Source organism: Lissotriton helveticus, chromosome 8 (genome assembly GCF_964261635.1).
Source record: "Lissotriton helveticus chromosome 8, aLisHel1.1, whole genome shotgun sequence".
NCBI lineage: Eukaryota > Metazoa > Chordata > Amphibia > Caudata > Salamandridae > Lissotriton > Lissotriton helveticus.
In genome coordinates this window covers 314,547,321-314,571,450 of record NC_136069.1, presented here as the reverse complement: position 1 = coordinate 314,571,450, position 24,130 = coordinate 314,547,321, and the positions used below count along the sequence as shown (strand labels likewise).

The following is a 24,130-nucleotide window of genomic DNA, read 5'->3' as shown; positions in this document are numbered from 1 at the left end:
CGTGGGACTTTTAACTTGCAAGGTAAAACACAGAAGGGGGCACTTGAAAAACAAGACGTGCAGCCGCGAGACACGCTCTGTAGTGGGCTCTCTCAGTGGTGCGGGAAGGGTGAGCAAGACAGAGAGGCGGAGCGAGGCGCACACGCTTGGTCGAGCGAGAGGAAAGCCAGATGGCTCCTCTGCTCATGCTTGTGCGTGTAACCGCACGCAGTATGCCACACAAAAAGGTGTGGCAGGCTTTTTAAAGCCCACTAACTAAATGTCTCTCCACTGCAGCGCATGCGCTGGCTCAGGCGAGACCTAAAAAAGGTGTGACTCCTTCACGTTGAGAAATTCACCACACTGTCAGCGTTCTTTGCACCCCCGCTTTGCTCTAAAGGGGAGGAGAGGCTCTATAGGTTGGACGCCAAAAGGATTTCAGGTTTTACAGAGATCATACCCAGAATCATGATATGGATGACCAGGTTTTTATGTCATTCTCCAGAGCAACGAAAGGGATGCTGTGCAGAAGAAGACCTTATCGAAGATACTATTCCTCTGTGTTAAGGTTTGCTATGCTCTGGCCAGAAATGAGCCAACCAAAGGTCGAAGATCCCACTCCACCAGGGCCAAGCTTCTGCCATTTTGTTGGTGCAAGAAGTGCCTGTCCTTGATATCTGCCAGACTCAGACGTGGGTGATGGTGCATCTGTTCACAAAGCACAGCTGTCTGGACAGATAGGTCCAGCGGGAATGACACTCTGCGCACTCAGGTCTTAAAGACTTTAACCTGAATCCACTTCACAAAGCGCTTTGCTTTGGTATCCATTCTAAGGAGAGGAATCTGTGGTTAGAAGTACCCCTTAGAAGAACAAGATACTTACCTTTGGTAACTCTCCTTCTGGTGGATACTCTATCCAACCACAGATTCATCTGTGCGCACTCACTGCTGATACAGGAGAGAGACATATTATAAGCTACCAAGTGGCTTCCTAAGCATGTAGTAGACCACTGGTTCTATTTTAGTGCTGCCATGCCACAGCGGTGAGTACATAGGTCATTATTACTACTCCCTGAACCACAGAATATGGAGGCATCTCTCACCTACAGTGGTCAGGCAATGATCTTTACTCTTGGAAACCTTGTCTAAATTGGATTCAAATGCTGAAACTATTTTTGATATTACAGTTTCACAATATCACGGGTCAAGGCCAGTTAGCCTTAATTTAGGCCCAGAATAATGTGCATAATTGAATATAATAATAAAAAAAACAATGTGTGGACGAATACACCTTATGGTGGAGAGTAGAATGTATGCAGGGTGTGACACATTGTTGTGTTAAGTAACCACGTGTTTTCACAACCCGTAATTTACGTTGCATTGATAACTAAATGCCAGCTGTCATTATGGGGAACATAACGAATGATACCATAAATAATGATATGTGTGCCTTTTCAGATTTATCTTTCACGGGTCAAAAATGACCAATATGGGCTACACCGAACTAACTAGGTGTAGCTATAGCCTTTCATGACTGACAGAATGGAAATTTACATATCACCCAGATAGGACTCCTGGTCATGACGAATGCCCCGGACCTGTTGAGGATCTCTTTAATGGAGACCCCCAGTTTGCATCAACATGTTTCTCCCCACTTTCACTAGCCCTACGTACATAATTTTAAACCACTTCTTAAGGAGTGTTTAATAAAGTTCTCTCAAGACACCCTCCTACACATTTTTAGTACACAACTGCTAAGCCTCCAGGGGTTTGAATGTTGGCAAGGCACACTATGCATTCCTCTATTTAAAAAAACTCCAAGGCGAGTTCACCATGTGTAGCTTTACGTCATAGAGAGGGCTGGCCCTATGATAAATCATGTCCCTTCGGTTAGTGAGGACCTTCATCCTTTTTAGAGAAGAAACCAAGCAATTGGTCTTAATGCATTGGGTATCATCCCTTAGGTAAGGGTTCTCCGTATTTTCTTACTAATCGTGCCAGGTAATTTGGTATGACATTAGAGGGTATATCCTTACACATTAAAGTCAGTCCTTTTCTTCTCCTTCTCCTTTTTTGTGTAGTTATAACTAAAGGATACTGAATGCTTCCATCTATGCAGTTACTCATTCCTCTATTCATGGACTTAGTCAATCATCTTCCATGCATTCAATTAGTCATCCTTGCACCCGTTCATCTATTCATCCACCATGTGATTTCATAAAAACACATACACACAAACTTGCTAATCAATGACTAGGTATGTGAGTGTGCTACTGGTAGTGTATGACTTCGAGTCTGTGCGGGATATGAGGGAGCGATTGAAGGTGTGGGCCTACTGATTTTTGAGGGATGTGAGAACTGTTGATGATCGGGCATGATAGTGCTCCGTGTCTTGGCGTGGACACGAGGACCTCTGATAGTGTGTGACTGCTGTTCTGACTGGTGTGGGTGGAAGTGCGTTTTATTTTATAAAGGGTGTCAGAATGCTTCTGGTAATAATGGCTGGTGCTCTATGAGGGGTGCGAGTTCTTCTGGAGGGGTTTGACTGCTACTTTGTGAGGGGTGTGAGTGCTGTCAGTATTTACAGGTCGCATTTTGTTTTTGTTGAGGCCAAGGCTAAAGACATATCCTGCACTTATTTCATAATGAATGAGACCTATTCTTGAAATAATGCTGCTGCAGACGTTGTTAAGCAGAGTTCTCTTGCTCCCGTTTTGAGTTTTGATGCTCTTTTCTCCCTAATATGTGAATCCAAGACTGGGTGGGGGCATTTATGAACCAAGTTCTCCAAGTATTTACTTTCAAGAGTCCTTGCATATTGACAGCTGGCACACTGCCCCCTCCCCCTCCTCCCCCCCCTAGCAGCCTCCTCCAGCACAAAGTTCACTGACCCACATTTGTATTTACACGTGTCTCAAAGCACCAGGTACACCAGTAGGCAGGTATTTAGACCACCTCACGTCAGGCCTTCCACTATAGGTCTCTGCATCAAGCCACACATGAGGAGCTCTACAGGAGTTTCTAACGGGTGTGGTCCCTAATGGGTGCTAGGACCCTGTGCACCAACTTCGAATCCACTCCCGCTGCACTGCATGCATTCACGCGTAGTGCACATATATGGCAAATTGCTCTTCACAGGTAGGGTGCATGTGTGAAATAGTGAGCGTGATGAGAGCTGGTGGTTCTCCACCATGCATGACAACTCAACTGCGCCTGTCCCCAAGAGCATATAATTAATCATGCAATGAACACCTCCATACCTATACATTAGATATACCGGTGTAGTACAGCTTAGAGCACATTCACAAGTGTCATTGCTCAATAGAATGGAAGGTCATCGACTCTGGGGAAAACCGCCAGTGATCTAAACAATACATAATACGATCACCACTGGGGAGAGACAGACTGCACATTATTGTGGCTCGTCCGTTTATTTACTGCAACATCAGCCCACTTCATATGCTGCTGTTTCTTTATGTTTGGACTGGGGAACCATTTTAGGAACAGGAACAACACAGTGTATCACGCTGCATTATGCTAGGCTTGCTGCTGATGGCAAATGTGGCATGACTCACCTTTTTTGCCTCCAGCAGTGTAGCATGTGCTGCAACTGTAGGAGCCTGAAGAGATTGTTTTGGAAGAATGGACAGTGCAGTGAATGTGGGAAATGGATTTGGGGTTTCCAGGGCAAATATGGGTTACTGGGCTCCAGTTGAGCCAGCTAGAGCCTTTTAACTCTTGTGTTCTGAGGCCACCTTACCATCAGACCCAAAGGGACTACTAGGTACACCTTTTTAGCACATTACCCTCAAGATAACAAGTCCAAGGTTTACTTAAGGAGGTGTGTGGGTTAGAAACTCAGAACTCGGCAAAGCCCATAATAAGACATAAGAAATCAATATCCAGCTAATGCTTTTACTTTTAAAAAGAAAAAGTACTTTAATTCCCATACAACTAAATATTAAACATAAAGTTGTAAATGTACGCAATGAGCGCCAGATTTCTCGAACCCCTCCTGAACTAGAGGTCTGTTTAAAGTTCTGTCAGTGTTTAACAGTGTAAAACCCTTTCCTATGGTGTTTGCAATTAGTTAACAATATAAAACCTCTACTTGTGGTATTTGCCAAACGGTGGTCATTATAAAACCGCTTTCCATTGTTTTTATCAGAAGGTTAACCATGTAAAACACGTTTGCTATTACATTTGTGAGAGGTTTCACCTTTCTCCTGAATTTGGTGAGTTTTTACACAATGCAAAGCTCCTTCCTTCTGTATTTGGCACTGAGACTGCGCCAACAATTTCTCTATTGGTTATGAGCAATGAAACTACTTCAGAGATTTGCTAACACAATTGCTGCCCGATAAAATGCATGTAAAATGCATGTATGTAAGAGAAACAAACAGGAGGAGCCTAATCCCCTCACTCTACTACTGTGTTACTCTTTTTTGTGATTGTCTTGCTGACATATAAAGCGGTCTCTAGCCAATCCTAACACACATTGAGCAATTAGAATGGACAGTCAGTTGAGTTTGTATTTTCAGGTTAGGTTAGATGTTTCAATCTGCCTTCGCCTACTTATTTATTTATTTATTTTAAAAGTTGTATATAGCGCTAGCTTGACCCGTAGGTATTAGAGCACTTTACATACACCCTGTTAAAAAACAGACGGAAATGACATTACATAGTAGGCAGACAGTAAGGATCATTGGTACAAAACATTGCCTTTCTAAATGTCTTTGTTTCAGCAGCGCTGTCATGTTGTTCTAGGCTCGCTGATTTTGGGGAATTTGGCCATGTTTCCTTAGGTTGGCTTGACTCTTCCTGGCTACCAGTGCCAGACTGAAAGAAATTAAAACTTCACTCTCCTGGTTCATCCAGAGGACATTTATGTTAACCTCCTCCACATTACTCACATAGTGTGACTTGGGTATTCTGACTGAATTTTCTAATGCATCTGTATGGAACAGTATGCACAGGTCATCATTCTGTTTGGTTACTGTGTGTTCATCTCATGAAGACTCTGTTTGGCACCAAGACAACACTCCATTCATTCAAAGGACAACCAAAAATTGTATTATCCCTTATCATATTATAATTATTTGCTACATAAACATCTCGTGTAACACTCCACCTGGTGCATTCCTTGCTCACAGACTCGGCCTATAGGCTGTTCACGATGTTATTTTTAGTTTGTACTTTTCGTGTGGAAAATGAAAATTAGACTCAAACTGCCAGTCACACAAATATTCTGTTTGATGTTGGGAATGTCTTGCTCTTGACCTCAGCAGAGTATCTGAGGTACGTTATTAAATTACTGCTTCTTGTTTTTTCTTGCAGGTAAAGTTCTGGCCAAGAATCTGACAAAGAAGGTAAGCAAAAATACATTTGTTCTGTCCTGCTATTTGTTTTCCATAATAAGTTGAATTCCTCTTGCTGCTAGGCCTAATATATTTAGGGCCTGGCATATGAAGGCATTTGAAAGGTGCAATTGTACTCTTGCATAACATTCACTGCTTTCCTGGTGGTGTTAAAATTTTAGTTAGTAAACTACATGTGCATAATTTATGTGGTTGTAAATTGAATTTCAAATCATACACGTGAGCGTGCCTGGGGTGTACAAAATGGGCACCCCTAGGGCTAGAAAAACAGGTTTAACTCAGTTTAATTTTGGAAATACCATACAGTTAGACCTGTTCCTCCTTCTCAATCGTAAGTTTACACCTGTTTGAGAAGTAGTTGTGTGCATATTCAAGAGGTGTATCTTACCATCAGACAAAGTTGTACTGGGTTCATAAATTAGACCCTTTGTATATAGTTGGGCTGTAAATGCAGTAGCGGCTGTTGTCCGTTCTGAGTGGCGGGGGAGGGGAGGCCTGCGATTACAGCAAATATACAAATAACGTACCTGTCTGTCCTGCCTCATCGCTGCTCTTCTCCTCACCAGCACAGACTCCCAGCATCACCTGCAGCCAATTCTGATGCTGCTCTTATTCATGAAAGCAGCATCAGGATTGGCATGATGACCGAGGATTTGCGCTCCCAGGGAGACTGGGAGCCTGTGCTTGCTCTCTCCAACCCAGCAATGCAGCTGGGTTTGGAGAGAGCTTCAGTGTGCATGACACTTTGGCCCTCCTGAGACGGCCGGCCAAATTCACTGATCTCAGTGTCCACCACTCTTCCTCCGTGACTGACCCCTCCCATGATGGCCCCGCCCCCAAGACTCTCCTAGGAGAGAAAAATAAAATGATGATAAACCTGGTTTATTATCATTTTTTTTTTAATTGCTGCTGCAGGTGGGGGAGGGAGGGCAGATGCTCCTTCGCTATATTGGAGGAGCCGCTTCTGTGTAAACGATGTATTTTATACCTCGTTGTTAACCAGTACAGCACAAGAATTACCAACGTTAATCAGTACCACATATCAAAGTTATTTCCCTATTGCACTTTTATTTCTCCTCGCACACTGAGTGTTTCTTAAGAAATAACGGGGTTTATTCACATGTTCTCAGCAGCTCTGTAAAACGAGAACTTCGTTCAAATGTGCAGCAGTTTGATCCTCTTACCAGAGCCTTTCACTGTCCCCCATACCAGTGAGCACTGAGATGTTCATTCCTTTTTGTGCAGTTTTATCCTTTACTTGCAACCTCCACTTTTTATAACCACCACTCTCGAACTTACACAAAAATATATGAAGTAGAGTGTGTGAGGCAAATATCTCCAAAATCACTGATTTGTGACCGAAAGGAAAGGCAGGTTAAAGGGAAATGCTCTGCTTTCTGGCTGGAGGAGCTTGCCTCTACTGTGCTCTTCTCCATTACCTTCCTCATCCCAGTCTTTACATCATGTCTGCATGCTGGAGTTCGGCATCCCATTGTCTGTCTAAAGGAAGAACAATTAAACTCCTTCTCCTTCCCCTTCCACCTATCCATATAAACCTCTGCAGAAAACTCCTGTCTTGTCTATCGCCTCTGGGATGCAGTCACCCTTTGTTCCCTGTTTTTGAATGGGAGTTTACCTTTTGCGGCTCTTTTTGGGCTGTTTTTTTCCTTGCCGCAGGTAGTTTGTTTCTGCTTTGGGCTTTGTGTCTGCTTTTGTTGGCTTCCTAGGCTCCTGGCAGGCTTGGCATCTAGGTTCTTCTGGCAGTCTGGGTACCCATAAGCTCAGCTTATTCGGTCCTTTGTAGTACATATTAAGGTGTTTTGTCTGACCTACCCTTCCCATGCATCTTTTTAGGCTTAGGGTTAGAGTTGTGATTGTTGGTGTGGGTGCCGTCAATGGTTGTGGATTCACGCAGCCCTCCCCCCCCAACCCCCAAGCTGGTTGCGAGACTTTACCATCATGCTTCTTGCGGAGCTTGGGACTGTGTTGGACCTCCTGTGCGTGTGGAAATATAGCTCACTTTGGCCTTGCAATATTTTCTTTTGGGTTTTCCTCCTCAGTTGGTTTGACGCTTTTCTGATGCCTTGCCTGTGACTGTTTGTTAGAAGCGGCGTCTCTAGTTGGCAGAGGTATACACTTCTGACAAATAGGGACACACCTTTTCTAGTCAGGGCAAGGGGATCACACACTTAGATAACCCCTGCTCACCCCCTTGGTAGCTTGGCAAAGCAGACAGGCTTATCTCAGAGGCAGTGCGTTAAGCATTTATGACCACATACAGTAATAAAGTGAATACACTACAAATGGACACGACACAGTAGTATTATAAAAATAAGGATTTTTATATAAGGCTTAGCACAAGACCAAATAACGACAAAAATATACCACAGTCTTAATAAATACTCTTGGAAGGAAAAATAATAATTCAAGCACGGTTTCTTCTTAGCACAATGTCTTTAGTATCAAAAGCAACTCTTCTTCTTTAAAACACAGTTCTTGGCAACAATGTAACCCACACGGGAGTCACACGACGTCGAGGCAAAGTTAATCCAAAGGTTCGGCGTCGACCGCGAGGAGCGCTACGTCGAGCCCGGAGTCGCACAGACCCCAACAACACAGTACCTTGGAAAAGTGAAGCACTCGATGATCAGCGGCGTCGAGATGTCCGGCGTCGCGTCTTCGGCGTCGATCGGGCCTCGGAGTCGGGGCGATCTGCAGCGGCGTCGACCGAAGTCAGGCAGGAGCAGCGCTCACGAGATGAAGCAGGATACGGCATCGTCGATGTCGATGTTGCAAGAGTGAGCAGCGCTCACGGCGTCGAGAGGGCTCGAAGTCGATGCGATCAGCAGCGGTGCCGACACAAGGTCACTTGGAGCTGGAGCCGAACTCACTACTCACTGGCGTTGTTGCTGGCGTCGATCGGGCCCGGCGGCCGGCGTCGAGGAAGCGGGACACTGGAGCCGTTACTCACGATGTCGAGCTGGATTCGGCGGCGTCCGTCGGCGTCGAGATTGCTGGATTCTTTCAGAGGTGCTGGAGTCACAAGTTCCAGCAAACAGCACTTTAAGCAGATGAAGTCCTTTAGCCCTGTGACTTCAACAGGAGACTGGCACTCTTCCAGCCCTTGGAGATTTTCTTAGCAAAGATTGAGAGTACACACACAGTTCCTCTCTCCTGGTTCCTTGGCAAAAATAAAGAAGCAATGCAGGATTCCCCCAACAAACAGCACTCTGGCAGAAGGGGTAGGCAGTCCTTAGATCAGCAGGCTTCTTGTCCTTGGTTCAGGTTTCCTTGTCAGAAGTGATCTAAATTCTTGGTTCAGGGGTCCTTCTCTTATACCCCTTTTTGGCTTTGATCCCTTTGTCCATGCAGGGGAATTTCCCCCCATCTTGGGTTTGTTGTGGGTGTTGCCAGGCCGAAGCACCTGGCCTATTCACTGTGCAGGGCAGAGTCTTCAGCCGCCCAGCAGGAGCGGAGCCAGCATTGTCACTGGCAGGGGCAGGGCCATCAGTTGCCCGGCAGGAGGTGGGCCAGGAAAGTCCCAGGCAGGCACAGAGTCATCAGTCGCTTGGCAGGGGGGCGTAGCCATCATTGTATCAGGCAGGGCAGGCTATCAGGAGCTACTCTTCCCCTACTCTCAATGCAAATGCCCCACTCACCCCACACTGACTCATTCAGACCTCTGGAGCCACCCAGCTCCTGTCACACGCACACCAGAACCAGCAGAGACCGGTAGACAGTTAGACAAGAAAATAGCTACTTTCTAAAAGTGCTATTTTCAAACACAGAGTCCAAAAACCATCCACCCAAACGGATGCGTTATTAAACCCTGAGTTCAGGGATACCAAACTCGACATTGCACCATGCTCCCCGAGCCCGCTAGGATTATAGCATTAATAATCCTGGCAGCCCATTCTAACTTATGGAGAGCAGGTTACCTTACAATAGTGAAAAACGAATAGGGCTGTAATTCACTATTAGGACATGCCAACCTTGTCAGGCTTGTCCTACCTTATGCTTACAATGCACCCTGCCCTTGGGCCTACCATAGGGGTGACTAACATGAAGTTAAGGGAAGGTTTAGGGACTGGCAAGTAGGTGTACTTGCGCAGTCCTCGTGACAGTCAGACTGCACGTGGTCTAGCAATGGCAGACCTGTAGACATACTTTTACTAGGCCGCTCTTGTGGGTGGCACAACATGTGCTGCAAGCCCACTAGCAGCATTTGTATTTACAAGCCCTGGCACTCCTGGTGCACTCTAGTAGGGACTGACAGTAAACCAAATAAGCCAAACATGGAATCCAATCAATACATCAATTTCACATAGGGAGCACTTGCACTGTGGCACTGATCAGCAGTGGCACAGTGCCCAAAGCAATATACCAGCAAAAACATCGTAAACAGAGGAGGCAAACAGAAAAAATGGAGGAGAGACTCATGCCAATGATGTCAGGTCTAACACTGTTACTCCTAGTTCTGGGTTTCCTCTTTGGTTTGCCTTATGTACCTTACTTGGGCTGTTGCACTCTTGTGACCACATTTTGCGTGTGCTGCATCGCTTGTTTGAGCCTCCCATTCTTGGGTGCCTCCATGTGTGCCAGTACTAGGGTTTATTTTTGGGGGGTTGGTCTTGTTTCTCATACTAATTTCTGTCGGTCTCTGATCTGTGATCTTGTTAATGTTTGGCTGGGGTGTGCCTGCCCATCTTGGGGTACTTCTTCTTCTGCCATATGGGCCCTGTAGGCTTTCTTTTCCCACATCAGTAGCGGTGATTTCCTTGACTGGCTGCTTCCTTTGACTACCTTGACTCTCCTGTTACCCAATGACCATTGGATCTTGCAGAAGTCCCCTTTGTTGGGGGCTGGGTCTACTGAGTAGACCGGTTGTATACTTTGCCTTTGGTCTCCTTGAGCTTGTTGGCTTGCTCTGGCGGTTGCAGTCTTCTTGGCCTTGTGGTACCGCTCTGTCTTGTTTGAGTCTGGACTTTGCTCCTTCTGGCTGACTAGTGGGCAATCGCTTAAAGTCACACCTGATCAGGGCAGGACTGGCCTCTAGGGCAATATTGCAGCTCCTGAAGAGCTGGTCTCACAGGTCAGTGTATGGGCTGGTATTTTGGCTGTTTGTGGGCCTGTCTTAAGGTCTTGATTTTATGCTGAGCCAGTCTTCCTTGTTGATTTCTCTGATATTCCCACAATTGTTGCCTGCAGCAAGCACAAATGCATGCCGTCTTCCATAGCTTCCAAAACACCTATACTGCTTGTCTTTACAAGTTTAAAACTGCCTTTATTCGCTAATGGGGGCTATTTTTAGTTTGGTGCCCAGACCTATATTCTGACGTAGTCCGACCGTACACCAGCTTGTGTAGATCCTCATAATGTAAAGAATGGCAAGGTGAAGTAATGAGGAGTTAATGGTTCAAATACTTAACGGTAATCTCATAACTTTGTTTTTACTTCCTTGTCTGAGTCCTCCCGGTTCTCCCAGCTGTGTGCACAGCTTCGATTGGAGTCGGTTGTGCTGCTTTCGTAGTCCGCTCAGGTTTCTGGGCAGGAGAAGTCTTTTATTGACATACGTGGAAGAACCCCTTCCAGGCGTGCAAGTTCCCCCCCCCCCCCCCCCCCCCATATGTCTTGCCCATACCCTGTATTGTCCCCGTCCTGTAAATCATTCAGGGGACAGCAGCTTGTGGTGCATAAAGGTTGCAATTTATTACAAAAACATGGATCATATATCTTGCAACTTACCGGTTGGTCATTCGCGACCCATGTTTGTTATTACATATCGCACTTATCACTCAGATTATTGTCCACTGGTTTTCCTTCTATCTCTGTCTGACAGCATTGCCCCCGTGCGATGGCCCTTCTGGAGGTGTCTCAGGTTCTGCTGGTTCTAGGCTTACCTTGTTATGACCTTGTGGGCGGCCATCCGACTCAGCCCGGGCAGCAAGTGCCTTTCCGATTCCCTGGACCCTTGCTGGCCACTCGCCTGCTCCCAGTGCCCCTGCCAATGTCTGAGCAACTCTTCTATTCTGGGTTACATTGTGTGCTGTCACCTGCTCCCTGTGTCCCCGCCGTGTGACATCCCAAGGATACTGTATGAGCAGCTCTTTTACCTGGGTTTCTCTGCGTCCCCTATTTGTGCTGCCTCTGCCTTGCCCTCATCCACTGTCCTTACAGCTACGACAACCGCATTCTCTTGGTGTGGGTGGGTTCCCAGGCGATGAGGCAATGCCTGATTGTGGTAAAGGTCGGCCCATGCTGTCTTATGACCCTCTTGGTCGCCCGCCCTTCATGTTATTGGGTGGTTTGTAAGTTTTTATAAAAACGCGCCCAATCCTTACACATCTTCGCGGACTTCAACTTTTGCACCTCTGGTGGTCCCGCCGCCATTAGGGGTTCTTCACGGACCCCTATCTGGTCCGGCTTCACCTACCCCGGCCCGTGTCACATTCTAAACTTTTTTGATTTAGGTAGGCAGAGTGGGGCTGGGGATAAGAAAGTAGACTGATTAATTCGGTTACTCTGAAGTAATCCTTTGGAAGTAAGCACAAAATATCTGGACGAATCAACATGTCATTAAGCGGAGTAATCAATGTGAGGTTATGGTTATTAGCAAATTGCTTTAACGTCCTATTGCAACACTTATTTGTAAGACATATGTTCGAGGCATATGGGCTGCAGACAACACACTATTGCATAGGTCACTATCTGGTGGTGGGCCTGGATGATTACACTTTGTTTTTGTCTTGGAAGAGTCTTTGTCTGTTGGATGACCCCTCCTGTAGATCATAGTGCGCATGGGCATTGACTCCATCTTCAGATTGTTTTTTTCCGCCATCGGGCTCGGATGTGTTTATTGTTCAGGCTAGTTACCAATCTCCTTTCGACTTCCAGTCCTTCATCATACCATCGGTATCGTCTTCGACAGTAATTCCGGTTACCCGCGTCGAAGAAAGGCTTGCGCTTCTCGATTCCAGCGTAGGTTTGGGCCGTCCGGCCCAACTGCGCCATTGGGCCTTTGGCTCATGGAAAGAACCCCTTTCAAGAAGTGCCCTCAGTGTGGACACAAATTCCCTCACACAGACCTTCATGAGGTTTGCAATCTGTGCTTGTCTCCAGAGCATGAGAGTCGAGACTGTGAGGCCTGCGCTTCGTTCCGGTCCAAGAAGACCATCAGGGACCGTCGAGCTAGAAGAGTCATGGGGCAGTTATCTTTATCGACACCAGACCTCATCATAGACAAGGCTCCGATCGAGGTAGAGTCTGAAGAACAGCAGCAGGACGACATTGTTTCTGAAGCAGAGGATTCAGCTTCCGGAGCCGAGGATCAATCAGAAGACGACAATTTTCTTCCAGCTGGTCAACAGGTCGTGAGTACAAGCTTAAAACCCTGTTCATCCCCCCCATACCGGGACAGGCTTCAGTTCCACCTCCGTGTCCAGGTGCACACCGACCAAAACCTTCTGACGCCCCGCCTTCTGGCTCGGCAATGAAGAATACAAAAAAGCCTCCAGTCGACTCAGGCTCGAGTCAAGTCTGTCCGTCCCGACAAGCAAAAGGTCCTCAAACCAAATAACCCCGGCGCAGAAACCGGTCGAGCCGACAACAAGCTCAGCACGGAAAGACGTTCCCAAGTCTACCGAACCGAAGACCACTCCGATTCCGAAAAAAGTCGACCCAAAGCCTGCTTCGACATCGAAACACACTTCGGCTCCGAAGGTCGATGATTCCAAGCGCACTTCGGGAACAAAGATTCCGGATCCAAAGAGCGCAGATCCGAGAAAGAAACATGATACCAAGTCTTCGGAACCGAAACCAAAATCCGCTCCAAAGACATAGACACTGTATAACCTAAGCATTTCAGTCCCAAACAGGATAAATCGGCACCAAAAAGGATTTTTCAGCAGAAGAGCTTTTCCAAACAGACCAAAGCAAAAGACTTTTCGGATTAATCCAAAGACTGGACATGTCATTACAGTGCCTGAAAAGAGGAAAATGGACTATCCTAAACCACCTCCAGTTCCTCTCAAAAAGCATGCTCAAACTTCCCCCATAAGAATTCCTTCACCATTGATAGTTACCAGCAGATATTTCTCCAGTACACTCACCATCTAGCACACATAGCATTATACCACAGGATGATGATGAAGACAATTATTCACAGGAGTAGTGAGCATCATATAGATGACCCAGATAATATTCCTGGGCCATCAGATGATCCCTGGGAGGATTATAATGGGCCAGATGCACCAGATCTGCCACAAGATGACGCATGCCCTTCTAGACCATCTCCCCCAGATGACACTATTGGGTTTACACAGCTCATTCATAGAGCAGCCACATTTTATGGAATAGACTTACACACAGATCCAGTGGAAGAGGACTTCCTCATGGATACACTACTGTCGTCACATAAAACCACAACCACTTTACCAATACTTAGTGGAGTGGTGAGACATGCACCAGAGGTATTCAAAGACCCCGTCACAGCCAGGGTAATTAGCCCCAGACTGGAAAAAAGTATAAAGCGGCTCCAACTGATCCAGCATTATCAAAGGTCAGCTGCCATTGGACTCATTGGTGGTATCAAATGCAAGGAAAAGAGCTAACTCGCAGACAACGGGGGATGCTCCACCCCCTGATAAAGAGTCCAAGTTTTTAGATGCTTCAGGGAAATGCACCATCTCACAAGCAGCCAATGTCTGGAGAATTGCTAACACTCAAGCTTTGTTAGCGAGATATGATCGAGCTCATTATGAAGAGTTACAATCACTCATGCAACATTTACCAGAGCAATATAAGACCAGGGCTTCTGATTTAATACAAGAAGGCAAGGTTATTACAAATACCTCAATCCGCCGTGCATTAGACACTGTAGACACAGCCTCTAGAGCAATAAATACGGGAGTACTGTTGCGTAGACATGCATGGCTACGCATCTCTAGGTTCAAACCAGAAGTGCAGGCCAATATTTTAAATCAACCCTTTGACCAGCAACATCTCTTTGGTCCAACAGTTGATAGTGCACTAGACAAAATTAAAAAAGATACAGATACAGCAAAATCCATGGGAGCTTTACAAACTCAGACACATAGAGCGTCCTTTCGTCGATCCTCCTATAGAGGCGCCTCTAAGGGGTTTCAAACTGACAACACCTCCTCTTCTTATAAAGCGCCCACCCAAACCTCACCCAGCAGAGGGTATTACAGAGGAGGATATAGAGGTAACAACAATAAGGGCAGAGGTAACAACAACCGCAATGCCTCTACTCCCAAACAGTGACTTCCCTTCTATCCCCCCCAGACCATTACACTCCTGTCGGGGGGAGACTACAATGGTTCCTACCTGTCTTGAACTCCATCACCACAGACAGGTGGGTAAGACAAATAATTCAGTTGGTTATTGCCTGGAGCTCACTTCCACTCCTCCAACAATACCACCCAGACAACGTCCCATGTCACAGGAACATCTCATACTCCTAAGACAAGAGGTTGCATCTCTACTACAAAAGAATGCAATAGAACCTGTCCCAAAACACCGTCAAAACACAGGAGTTTACTCCCTATACTTTCTCATACCCAAAAAGGACGGGTCCCTCAGACCTATACTAGATCTAAGGCCCCTAAACCTGTACATACAATCCGACCATTTCCATATGGTCACACTACAACAAGTTCTGCTGTTGTTAAAACAAGGTGACTTCCTTGTTACATTAGATCTCAAGGATGCCTACTTCCACATTCCTATCCATCAATCTCACAGAAAGTACCTTCGATTTGCACTAGAAGGTCAACACTACCAATTCAAAGTACTCACTTTTGGAGTAACTACAGCACCTCGAGTGTTCACAAAGTGTCTAGCAGTTTTAGCAGCACACTTGAGAAGGGACAACGTTCAGGTCTTCCCATACCTAGATGACTGGTTAATATAATCCATGTCATACCACCAATGTGTAAATTTGTAGCCGTCCTATAGATATTAGGGCAGTCTCCTCGGGCACTGGTTGTTTGCTGTTTCCAATCAGCTTAACTTTCGCTCTGAATAAATTTACTCCACTCGTTATGTTGTTTCAATCTTAATTTAAATTTTTCATCTTGACGATGTTTCAATCACATCCATAATTTCTTTTATTTCCTTTTCACTTTATACATGAGTATTATCCTTATTTGAAAAATTAAATTCCAATGCATTTCGGCGTATTCGTCTTCATCAGTAGAGACACAGTCGTGAGAACGAACGACGAGCGGTTACCTGAGCGAGGCGAATGAAACGCGATATGCAACGATAAAGAGCCCATCCCTGATGAAGTCGAATACGCCGAAATGCATTGGAATTAAATTTTTCAAATAAGGATAATGCTCATGTATAAAGTGAAAAGGAAATAAAAGAAATTATGGATGTGATTGAAACATCGTCAAGATGAAAAATTTAATTTAGATTGAATCAACATAACAACGAGTGGAGTAAATTTATTCAGAGCTAAAGTTAAGCTGATTGGAAACAGCAAACAACCAGTGCCCGAGGAGACTGCCCTAATATCTAACGGACGGCTACAAATTTACGTATCAGCATTACACTCCTGGCGGGGAGTGGTTCCTAAGGAGCACGGTAACAAGCAAGAACACTAACAAAATAAGCAGTGCACAACCGATCATTTAAGCCATTCAGCATTATACCACCAATGTGTTCAGCACACGCATCAGACCATCTGCCTGTTGCAGAAGCTAGGATTCACAGTAAATCAAAAGAAGTCACACCTCCAACCATCCCTATCTCAACAGTATCTAGGTGCCACAATAGATACCTCCAAAGCAATTGCATACCCCAATCCTACAAGGATACAAAGTATGCAAGCTCTTATACAAAATTTCCAGCCACAGCACTCACTACCAGCTCGAGTGTTCATGCAATTAATGGGAATGATGGCATCTTGCATTTTCATAGTACCATTCACAAGACTACAAATGCGCCCCATACAAGAGTGTTTGGCAACTCAGTGGAATCAGGCTCAGCAACAAATAACAGATCTGGAGGTGGTAGACGACCGGACATATCGCTCTCTGCAGTGGTGGAACACCAAAAACCTTTCCAAGGGCCGGCCATTCATAGAACCTGTTCCTCAAGTGGTGCTAACCACAGACTCATCTCTCACAGGATGGGGAGCGCATTTAGAGAAACACACAGTACAAGGTACATGGACACCGCAACAAAAGTTACTCCGCATAAATCATCTGGAGTTGTCAGCCATTTTTCTAGCTCTAAAATCGTTTCAACATTACCTATCAAGCAAGGCTGTACTGGTCCATACAGACAATATGACAGCCATGTATTACATCCAAAAACAAGGAGGAACACACTCCTTACAGCTCTCCCGGCTGGCGCAGAGCATATGGAGGTGGGCCATTCCTCAAAAAATCTTTCTGTTAGCAGAACATCTACCAGGAGTTCACAATCAGGTTGCAGATCTGTTCACTCGTCAAAGACAAAAGATACACGAGTGGGAACTTCATCCACAAGTTCTTCAACCATTCTTTCACAAGTGGGGACAGCCAGAGATAGATCTGTTCGCCACACACCGCAACTCCAAATGCCCAAACTTCGCCGCCAGATACCCACACCCATTGTCCAAAGGCAATGCGGTATGGATGAGTTGGTCAAACAAATTTGCGTATGCTTTTCCACCTCTCCCACTAATTCCGTTAGTGGTACGCAAGCTACAGCAACATTCCCTCACATTGATTCTCATAGCACCAACGTGGGCAAGACAACCGTGGTACACCACACTACTAGAGCTCTCAGTAGTACCACATCAAAATGAAAACACTCTCCACATCTACTGACACAGAACCATGGAGAGATCATGCATTCAGACCTAATGCAGCTCAATCTAGCGATTTGGCTCCTGAGGTCCTAGAATTTGGATACCTCAATCTTCCGCCTGATTGCATGAATGTCATAAAAGAAGTGAGACGCCCCACCACTAGAGCATGCTACGCAGCCAAGTGGAAAAGGTTTGTTGTGTATTGCACAAATAACAACATTAACCCATTAGATGTTTCCATACAAAACATCATATGCTCCCTACTCCATCTACAAAGAAGTAATTTAGCGTACTTCTCAATCAGGTTACATCTTGCTGCTATAGCAGCCGATCTTCAAAACAGACATCATTGGTCATTGTTTAGAGTACCTGCCATCATAGGGTTTATGGAAGGATTAAAAAGAATAATTCCTCCCAGAATACCACACTCTCCAGTATGGAATTTAAATATTGTTCTCACTAGACTTATGGGTCCTCGATTTGAACCATTTCATAAGTGTGAGTTACAGTTCCTTACTTGGAAAGTTGCTTTTTTAGTTGCTATTACCTCAATCAGAAGAGTAAGTGAGATTCAAGCATTAACAATTCAAGGACCATTTATACAACTCCATCACAACAAAGTGGTTCTTAAGACAACCCCGAAATTTCTGCAAAAAGTCATTTCACCATTCCACCTCAACCAATCTATTGAGTTGCCAGTATTCTTTTCCCAACCACAGACAGTTGCACAAAGAGCTCTACACACATTAGATGTAAGAAGAGCACTCCTATACTACATTGATAGGACAACACCGTTTCGTAAAACAAAAGAACTGTTGGTGTCCTTTTCTCCTCCACACAAAGGCAATCCTATTTCAAAATCAGGCATTACAAGGTGGATTAAGTGCATTCAAATGTGTTACCAAAAAGCAATACGCACTCTATCCATTCCCGCTAGGGCTCATTATACCCGTAAATTAGGGACATTTATGGCATTCCTAGGAAATATACCATTAGATGATATCTGTAAAGCAGCTACATGGTCTACACCGCACACATTTACAAAACACTACTGTGTAGATGTGCAGGCAAAACAACAAGCTAGTGTGGGCCAGGCTGCACTCAAAACATTATTTCAAACTACTGCAACAGATAAGGGTGGTCGCCGCTAAGGAAGAAAACTGCTGTGCAATCGATGCACTAGTGTGTGGTCTGCAGCCCATATGCCTCGAACGGAAAATGCTACTTGCCAGTATGCATCTGTTCTTTACATGTAGGGCTGCAGAACCACACATGCCCACCCGCCTCCCTGGCTACCTATATCTGTTCCAATAATATCTTCATTAGATACAATACATGGACATCCTCATCTATACTCATACAACTCCATCATTTGCCCAATGGCGAAAACAATCTGAAAATGGAGTCGATGCCCATGCGCACTATGATCTACAGGAGGAGTCATCCAACAGACAAAGACTCTTCCAAGACAAAAACAAAGTGTAATCATCCGGGCCCACCACCAGATGGTGATCTATGCAATAGTGTGTGGTTCTGCAGCCAAGAACAGATGCATACTGGTATGTAGCATTTTCCTTAATTATATTGAAGGTGATACCAATTAGATGCAAATATTGTTTATGATTTTGTCCTACTAGAAAAGTTGATTTGAGCTCTTATGCCTAACCACAAACACCTAAATACCCCCTGCAACCGCTTTTCTATTGAGTAGTCTCAAGGGCCTGGAGGATATATTGTGGAAATAAAATGCTTTTTGCGCAATCCATTTATTATGTAAAACTGACACCATGTAAAGTTTGAAGTACGATGCAAATTATTTTTGAGCACTGTGAAAGCGTTACTTGGGACCTGTTTCCACTGGTTTTCCAAAAATCACACTGCCTGAAAGGGAGCTGCATAACACTGGTTCACACTTACACCATGGTCCTGAGGCTCCCTGGTCTCTGTACGCGGACAACTTTCAACCGCCTCACCCGTTCTCTCCTATACTGCTTTTAATGGGATATTGGTATGTTTGGTAAATAAATGGCACCTCCAATGACTGAATATTAAATACTAAAATAGTATATTTGTATTCTTATTTTATTTTAGAATGTATTACAGTAGATCTTCCTAGCCGAACTCTGAACATTATGCATTTTTCTTTTTGTCAATTTCCTGAAAACACTGTACTTTCCATGCAACACTGTTTCATGTCTTAATTTGTTACTAAAATATGATCTTCTCCTCCAAATGACCATAGATAATTTCTAATACCTGTGCTGGAGGGATTCTTCTTAGGCACACTTGTTTTTAAAACTAGAGGAACACCTTTTTAATGCGTGTAAAGCAAATGTTCAAATTGGACTCGGTGCACATGCCACGTTCAGTGCCATTTTTTCCAGAAGTTTTCTTTTCTGGTGGTAAGAGTTACTATGGGACTTGAAATGATAAAATCACAGAGAATTGCTCCCCACATAGAGCTTTACTTACAGTGAACCAATCTTCACAGCAATTTAAATTTTCATGCAAAAGTGAAGGGTTTTCTATGTAAAACGTTTTGGGGCACATTTATTTATTTATTTATTTATTTATTTATTTATATCATTTCTAAAGCGCGCTGTAACCCTACGGGCATCCTGGCGCTGAAAATGCATCTGAGGGGCTGAGCAGTAAGGGCAGAAATGAGGGGAGAAGCTTTATGGAGGTGTGACATTAGGAAATAGCCAGGTCTTTATCCTTTTGCGGAAGAGCATCAGTTCGTTGGTTTTCCTAATTGACAGAGGAAGGCTATTCCAGAGGAAAGTTACATTCTGCGATTACCAAATACCGATTTTTTTAAAAATCGCTATTTGGTAATCGCAAAATGCAATGCAACAAAACAGAGAGCAAATAGCAATTCTCTAATTGCGATTCCTTAAGAATCGCAAAACCAAAATGAGGTAATCACTATTTGCATTTGCGACTCCATTCTTTCCTATGGGCCTCCAGGCCCTAAGGCAGAGGTCTTCAATCTGAGGGGCGCGACCCCCAGGGGGGTCGTGGAGTCCTTGGAAGAGGGTCGCAGATTCTGTCAGAGCATGCAGTTCCTGGCGTTGGGCTGATTGAGGGTGCTCACGGCGGAGGCCTAATTCACACCGAGGGGTGAAAAACATCAAAGCCTCATTAACAAGTAAAAGGTCTTTTAAAGACCTGTGAAGTACTCGGGTGTGGCTGTGTGCTTGTCCCTGAAGCTGTTTCAGCCTGGCTCACATACACGAGCTGGGGGTGGGGGGTGGCTGGGGGAGGAGGCTGTAGTGTAGCCCTTTTAGTTCAATGGACATTGCGTCTTGGAGCTGTGGGTTCCGTGACACGTCCCATAAATCATTGGTTCAAGTCCCAGGAGCCCTCATACCTGGCGCCTGTGCGGGAGAAATGTCCCTGAGAGTCTGTTCTTCATGGTGAGATGTTGTTACAGCCTATCCGCCCCCTCCACCCCCTCCCCCCTCCGCCCCCAGCACGGAGGCACAGAGATGCCCTCCCATGAGCGGGAAAGAAGAAGGAAGAAGACGCAGAGAGATACTGACCCCCCTCCCCCCCCCCCCATGAGAGAGTTTGAATTTGAATTTAATTTGAATTTAAAATTATTTATTAAGCGCACGGTCACCGGCGGTTTCATGGCGCTATAACTGGCAAATAACGTGGTGGGAAAAGTGAAGGCTAGATTAGGGGGACTAAAAACTAAGAAGACTAATTAAAAGCTTTGGTAAACAGATAGGTTTTTAACTGTTTCCTAAATTGCAGATAAAGAGTGGAGGCTCTAAGTTCTGGGGGTAAGGAGTTCCAAAGGAGTGGGGCCAGAGTCGCAAATTTCGATCCTCCCCATTTCTTCCTCCGGAACCGAGGGACTGTAAGAAGGGATTTGGTGGAAGAACGTAGTTCCCTGGTAGGAAAGTAGGGTGTAATCTCAGATGAGATAAAAGCCGGTGCCGTGTCCAGTCGAGCTTGAAAAGTAAGAGAGGCAAGCTTAAACTGGACACGTTCACGGACAGGGAGCCAATGCAGGGATTTGAGGAGAGGGGTGGCATGATGGAACTTTGGCAACTTGAACACCAAACGCGCCGCCTGGTTCTGGATCTGCTGTAATCGCCTTAAACTAAATGCAGGTATACTGGCATATAGGGCGTTACCATAATCCAGGCGGGATATAACCATTGCCAAAGTAATCAGTTTGAGGGCCTCAAAAGAAAAGAATCGGGACACCTTGCGTATAGTGCGCAGTGAGAGGAAAGAAGAAGACACCACAAAACTGACCTGGGAGTGAAGGGTAAGCTGGGGGTTGAGTTTAATGCCTAGTGTTTTTACTGAGGTGGAGGGGACAGGAGGGGGGAACCTAAGGAAGGGGGCCAAAACAAAGAAGACCAGGGACTGGATGAACCACCCGTCAACACCAGCTCAGTCTTGTCTGGGTTGAGTTTCAGATGGTTGTGGCTCATCCAGTCTCGGATATGAATCATAATAGATTGAAAGTTCGAGACAGAGGAAGGGGAAGAAGACAGATTGAAGACAAGTTGGAGGTCATCCGCGTAGTTATACACGGAGACCTCCATCTGTTGCAATGAGAAAATAAGGGGGGCGATGTAGAGGTTAAACAAAAGGGGGGAAAGGGAAGAACCTTGGGGGACCCCGCACTGAACTTTCCGGGAGTCCGCAGTAAAATCGCCCAGGCGAACCGCCTGGGTGCGGTCTCTCAGGAAGGAGGACAACCATACCAGGGCGGTGCCCCCGATCCCCGCCGCTCCGACATGGGAAAGTAAGATGGTGTGATCAACCGTGTCGAAGGCGGCCGAGAGATCGAGGAGGACCAAAGCCTGAGTCTGGCTGGTGTCCATTCCCTCCCTGAGGTTGTCCAGGACCGATAGTACTACGGACTCCGTAGAGTGTGCGGGGCGGAAGCCTGCCTGTCGGGGGGCTAAGATCCCATGCGTCTCCACAAAAGAACTCAGAGTGCAGGTGACATGGCGCTCGAGTACCTTTGCCAAGAACGGCAAGAGGGAGATGGGGCGATAGTTGGTAGGGGCAGAGGGATCTGAACCCGGTTTCTTCAGGATAGGGACAATGATAGCTGATTTCAGTGAGGCGGGAACAACGCCCTGAGAGAGAGAGCTGTTGAGAACCTGAAGAAGGGGATCAGGGCAGGAGGAAAAAATATGACGAAGGATATGAGAAGGGCAGGGATCAAGAGGGGAACCAGATTTAACTAACGGGATTATTGAGGCCAGGGATTCCTTGGTTAGGGGAGGAAGGGCAACAAGTTGTCCCTTGGAGGGGGGCATTGGGGGTCCACAAAAGCTGAGGAAGGAGGGGGGATATTGGCTTTAATGGTAGCAATTTTCTGAATAAAAAAGTTATTGAGGGAGTGACATAATTCCAGAGAGGGGGTGGGCTTCAAGGTGGTTCTGTCGGAGAATGCCAGGTTGTGCACAATCGAGAATATTTCCCTCGATTGGTTCTCCGCAGCGAGGACTTTGGAGGAGAAATAGGTTGTTTTTGCCATCAAAATGGCCTGTTTGTATTGGGTCAAGATGTTAATGAACTCCAATCGGAGTAAGGGGCAGTAGTTTCTCCTCCAGGCACGCTCCGCTCTGCGTACCGTTAACTTGATGGTCTTAAGGTCCTCATTAAACCATAGGTTTGCGTCCTTCTCCCGCTTTGAGGTGACCCGCCTCATGGGAGCGATAGAATCGCAGCCTGAGGTGAGCCACTGATTGATGGAGGTAACCTGGGAGGAAGTAGACAAACCTTTCAGTGGGGGGTAGGAGGTAGTGAGTAGATTAGATAGATGGTCAGGATCTACTCGCCCCCAAGCCCGAACCCAGACGTTTTTTGGAAGTGAGGACTTGACCGGGGGAAGGATGGGAAGGGTAAATGAAATTAGATGGTGGTCCGACCAAGTACAGGGTGAAATGGAAATGGACTTCACAGGGCAATTCAGCGACCAGACCTGATCTAAGACATGTCCTTTAACATGGGTGGGGGAGTGAAGATGGGGTATGAAATTTAGAGATAGAAGAGTGTCTGAGAATTCCTTTGAGGAAGGACATTCTGCAGGGTCAGCAGGCCAGAAGTTAAAATCACCCAGGAGTAAAATAGAGGAGTTGTTAATAGTAATCGTGGCCAATACTTCCAAAAAACTGGGGAGAAACTGTAGGGGCGATTGGGGAGGACGATAGATGAGTATACAGGTAAGTGGGGGGGAAGTAGAGGTAGTGCGGATAGCCAGGTACTCTGTAGTGGCGATGTCCGGCAAGGTGAGAATTTGAAACGGAACATCGGCACGAGCAATGACCGCTACCCCTCCCCCAGCCCTCCCATTAGGTCGGTCTGAACGTATGGCATAGTATGGTGCTGGTAGAGTGGCCAGGAGGACAGGGAGGGAGTCATCACAAAACCAGGTTTCTGTGAGAAACAAGATGTCGGGTGAGTGGAGATCCAGCAGCACCGATAGTTCATGAAAGGCACAGAAAAGGTGGGTGGATGAATGATGGGTGGATGGATGGATGAAAGGGTGGACTGAAGAAGGATGGATGGATGTAAGGATGAAGGATGGATGGATGTGTGAAAAGGTGGATGAATGATGAGTGGATGGATGAAAGGGTGGATGGATGGATGAAAGGATGAAAGGGTAGATGGATGAAGGATGGATGTATAAAAGGTTGCATGGATGAATGATGGATCGATGTGTGAAAAGGTGAGTGGATGAATGATGGGTGGATGGATGGATGGATGGGTAAAGGATGGATGTATGGATGGAAGGATGAAAGGATGGATGGACGTATGGACGAAAGGATGAAAGGGTGGATGGATGCAGGATGGATGGATGTGTGAAAGTGTGGGTGGATGAATGATGGATGGATGGATGTGAGGAGGTCTAACAGGCGCATTTATGTTTGTCAAAAGTTGATGATGAGGAGTACCAGTTTCTAGAAACTTT

General features: G+C 45.8%; 1 protein-coding gene across 1 annotated transcript in view; it reads left to right on the top strand.

The window, feature by feature from the left end:
* MICU2 (mitochondrial calcium uptake 2) overlaps positions 1-24,130 on the top strand; it is a 1,429,299-nt gene that overhangs the window by 859,290 nt on the left and 545,879 nt on the right. The window contains exon 3 of the mRNA XM_078657090.1: positions 5,317-5,348. Coding sequence (XP_078513216.1) covers positions 5,317-5,348 — 32 coding nt within the window. The remainder of the gene's footprint in view (positions 1-5,316; positions 5,349-24,130) is intronic.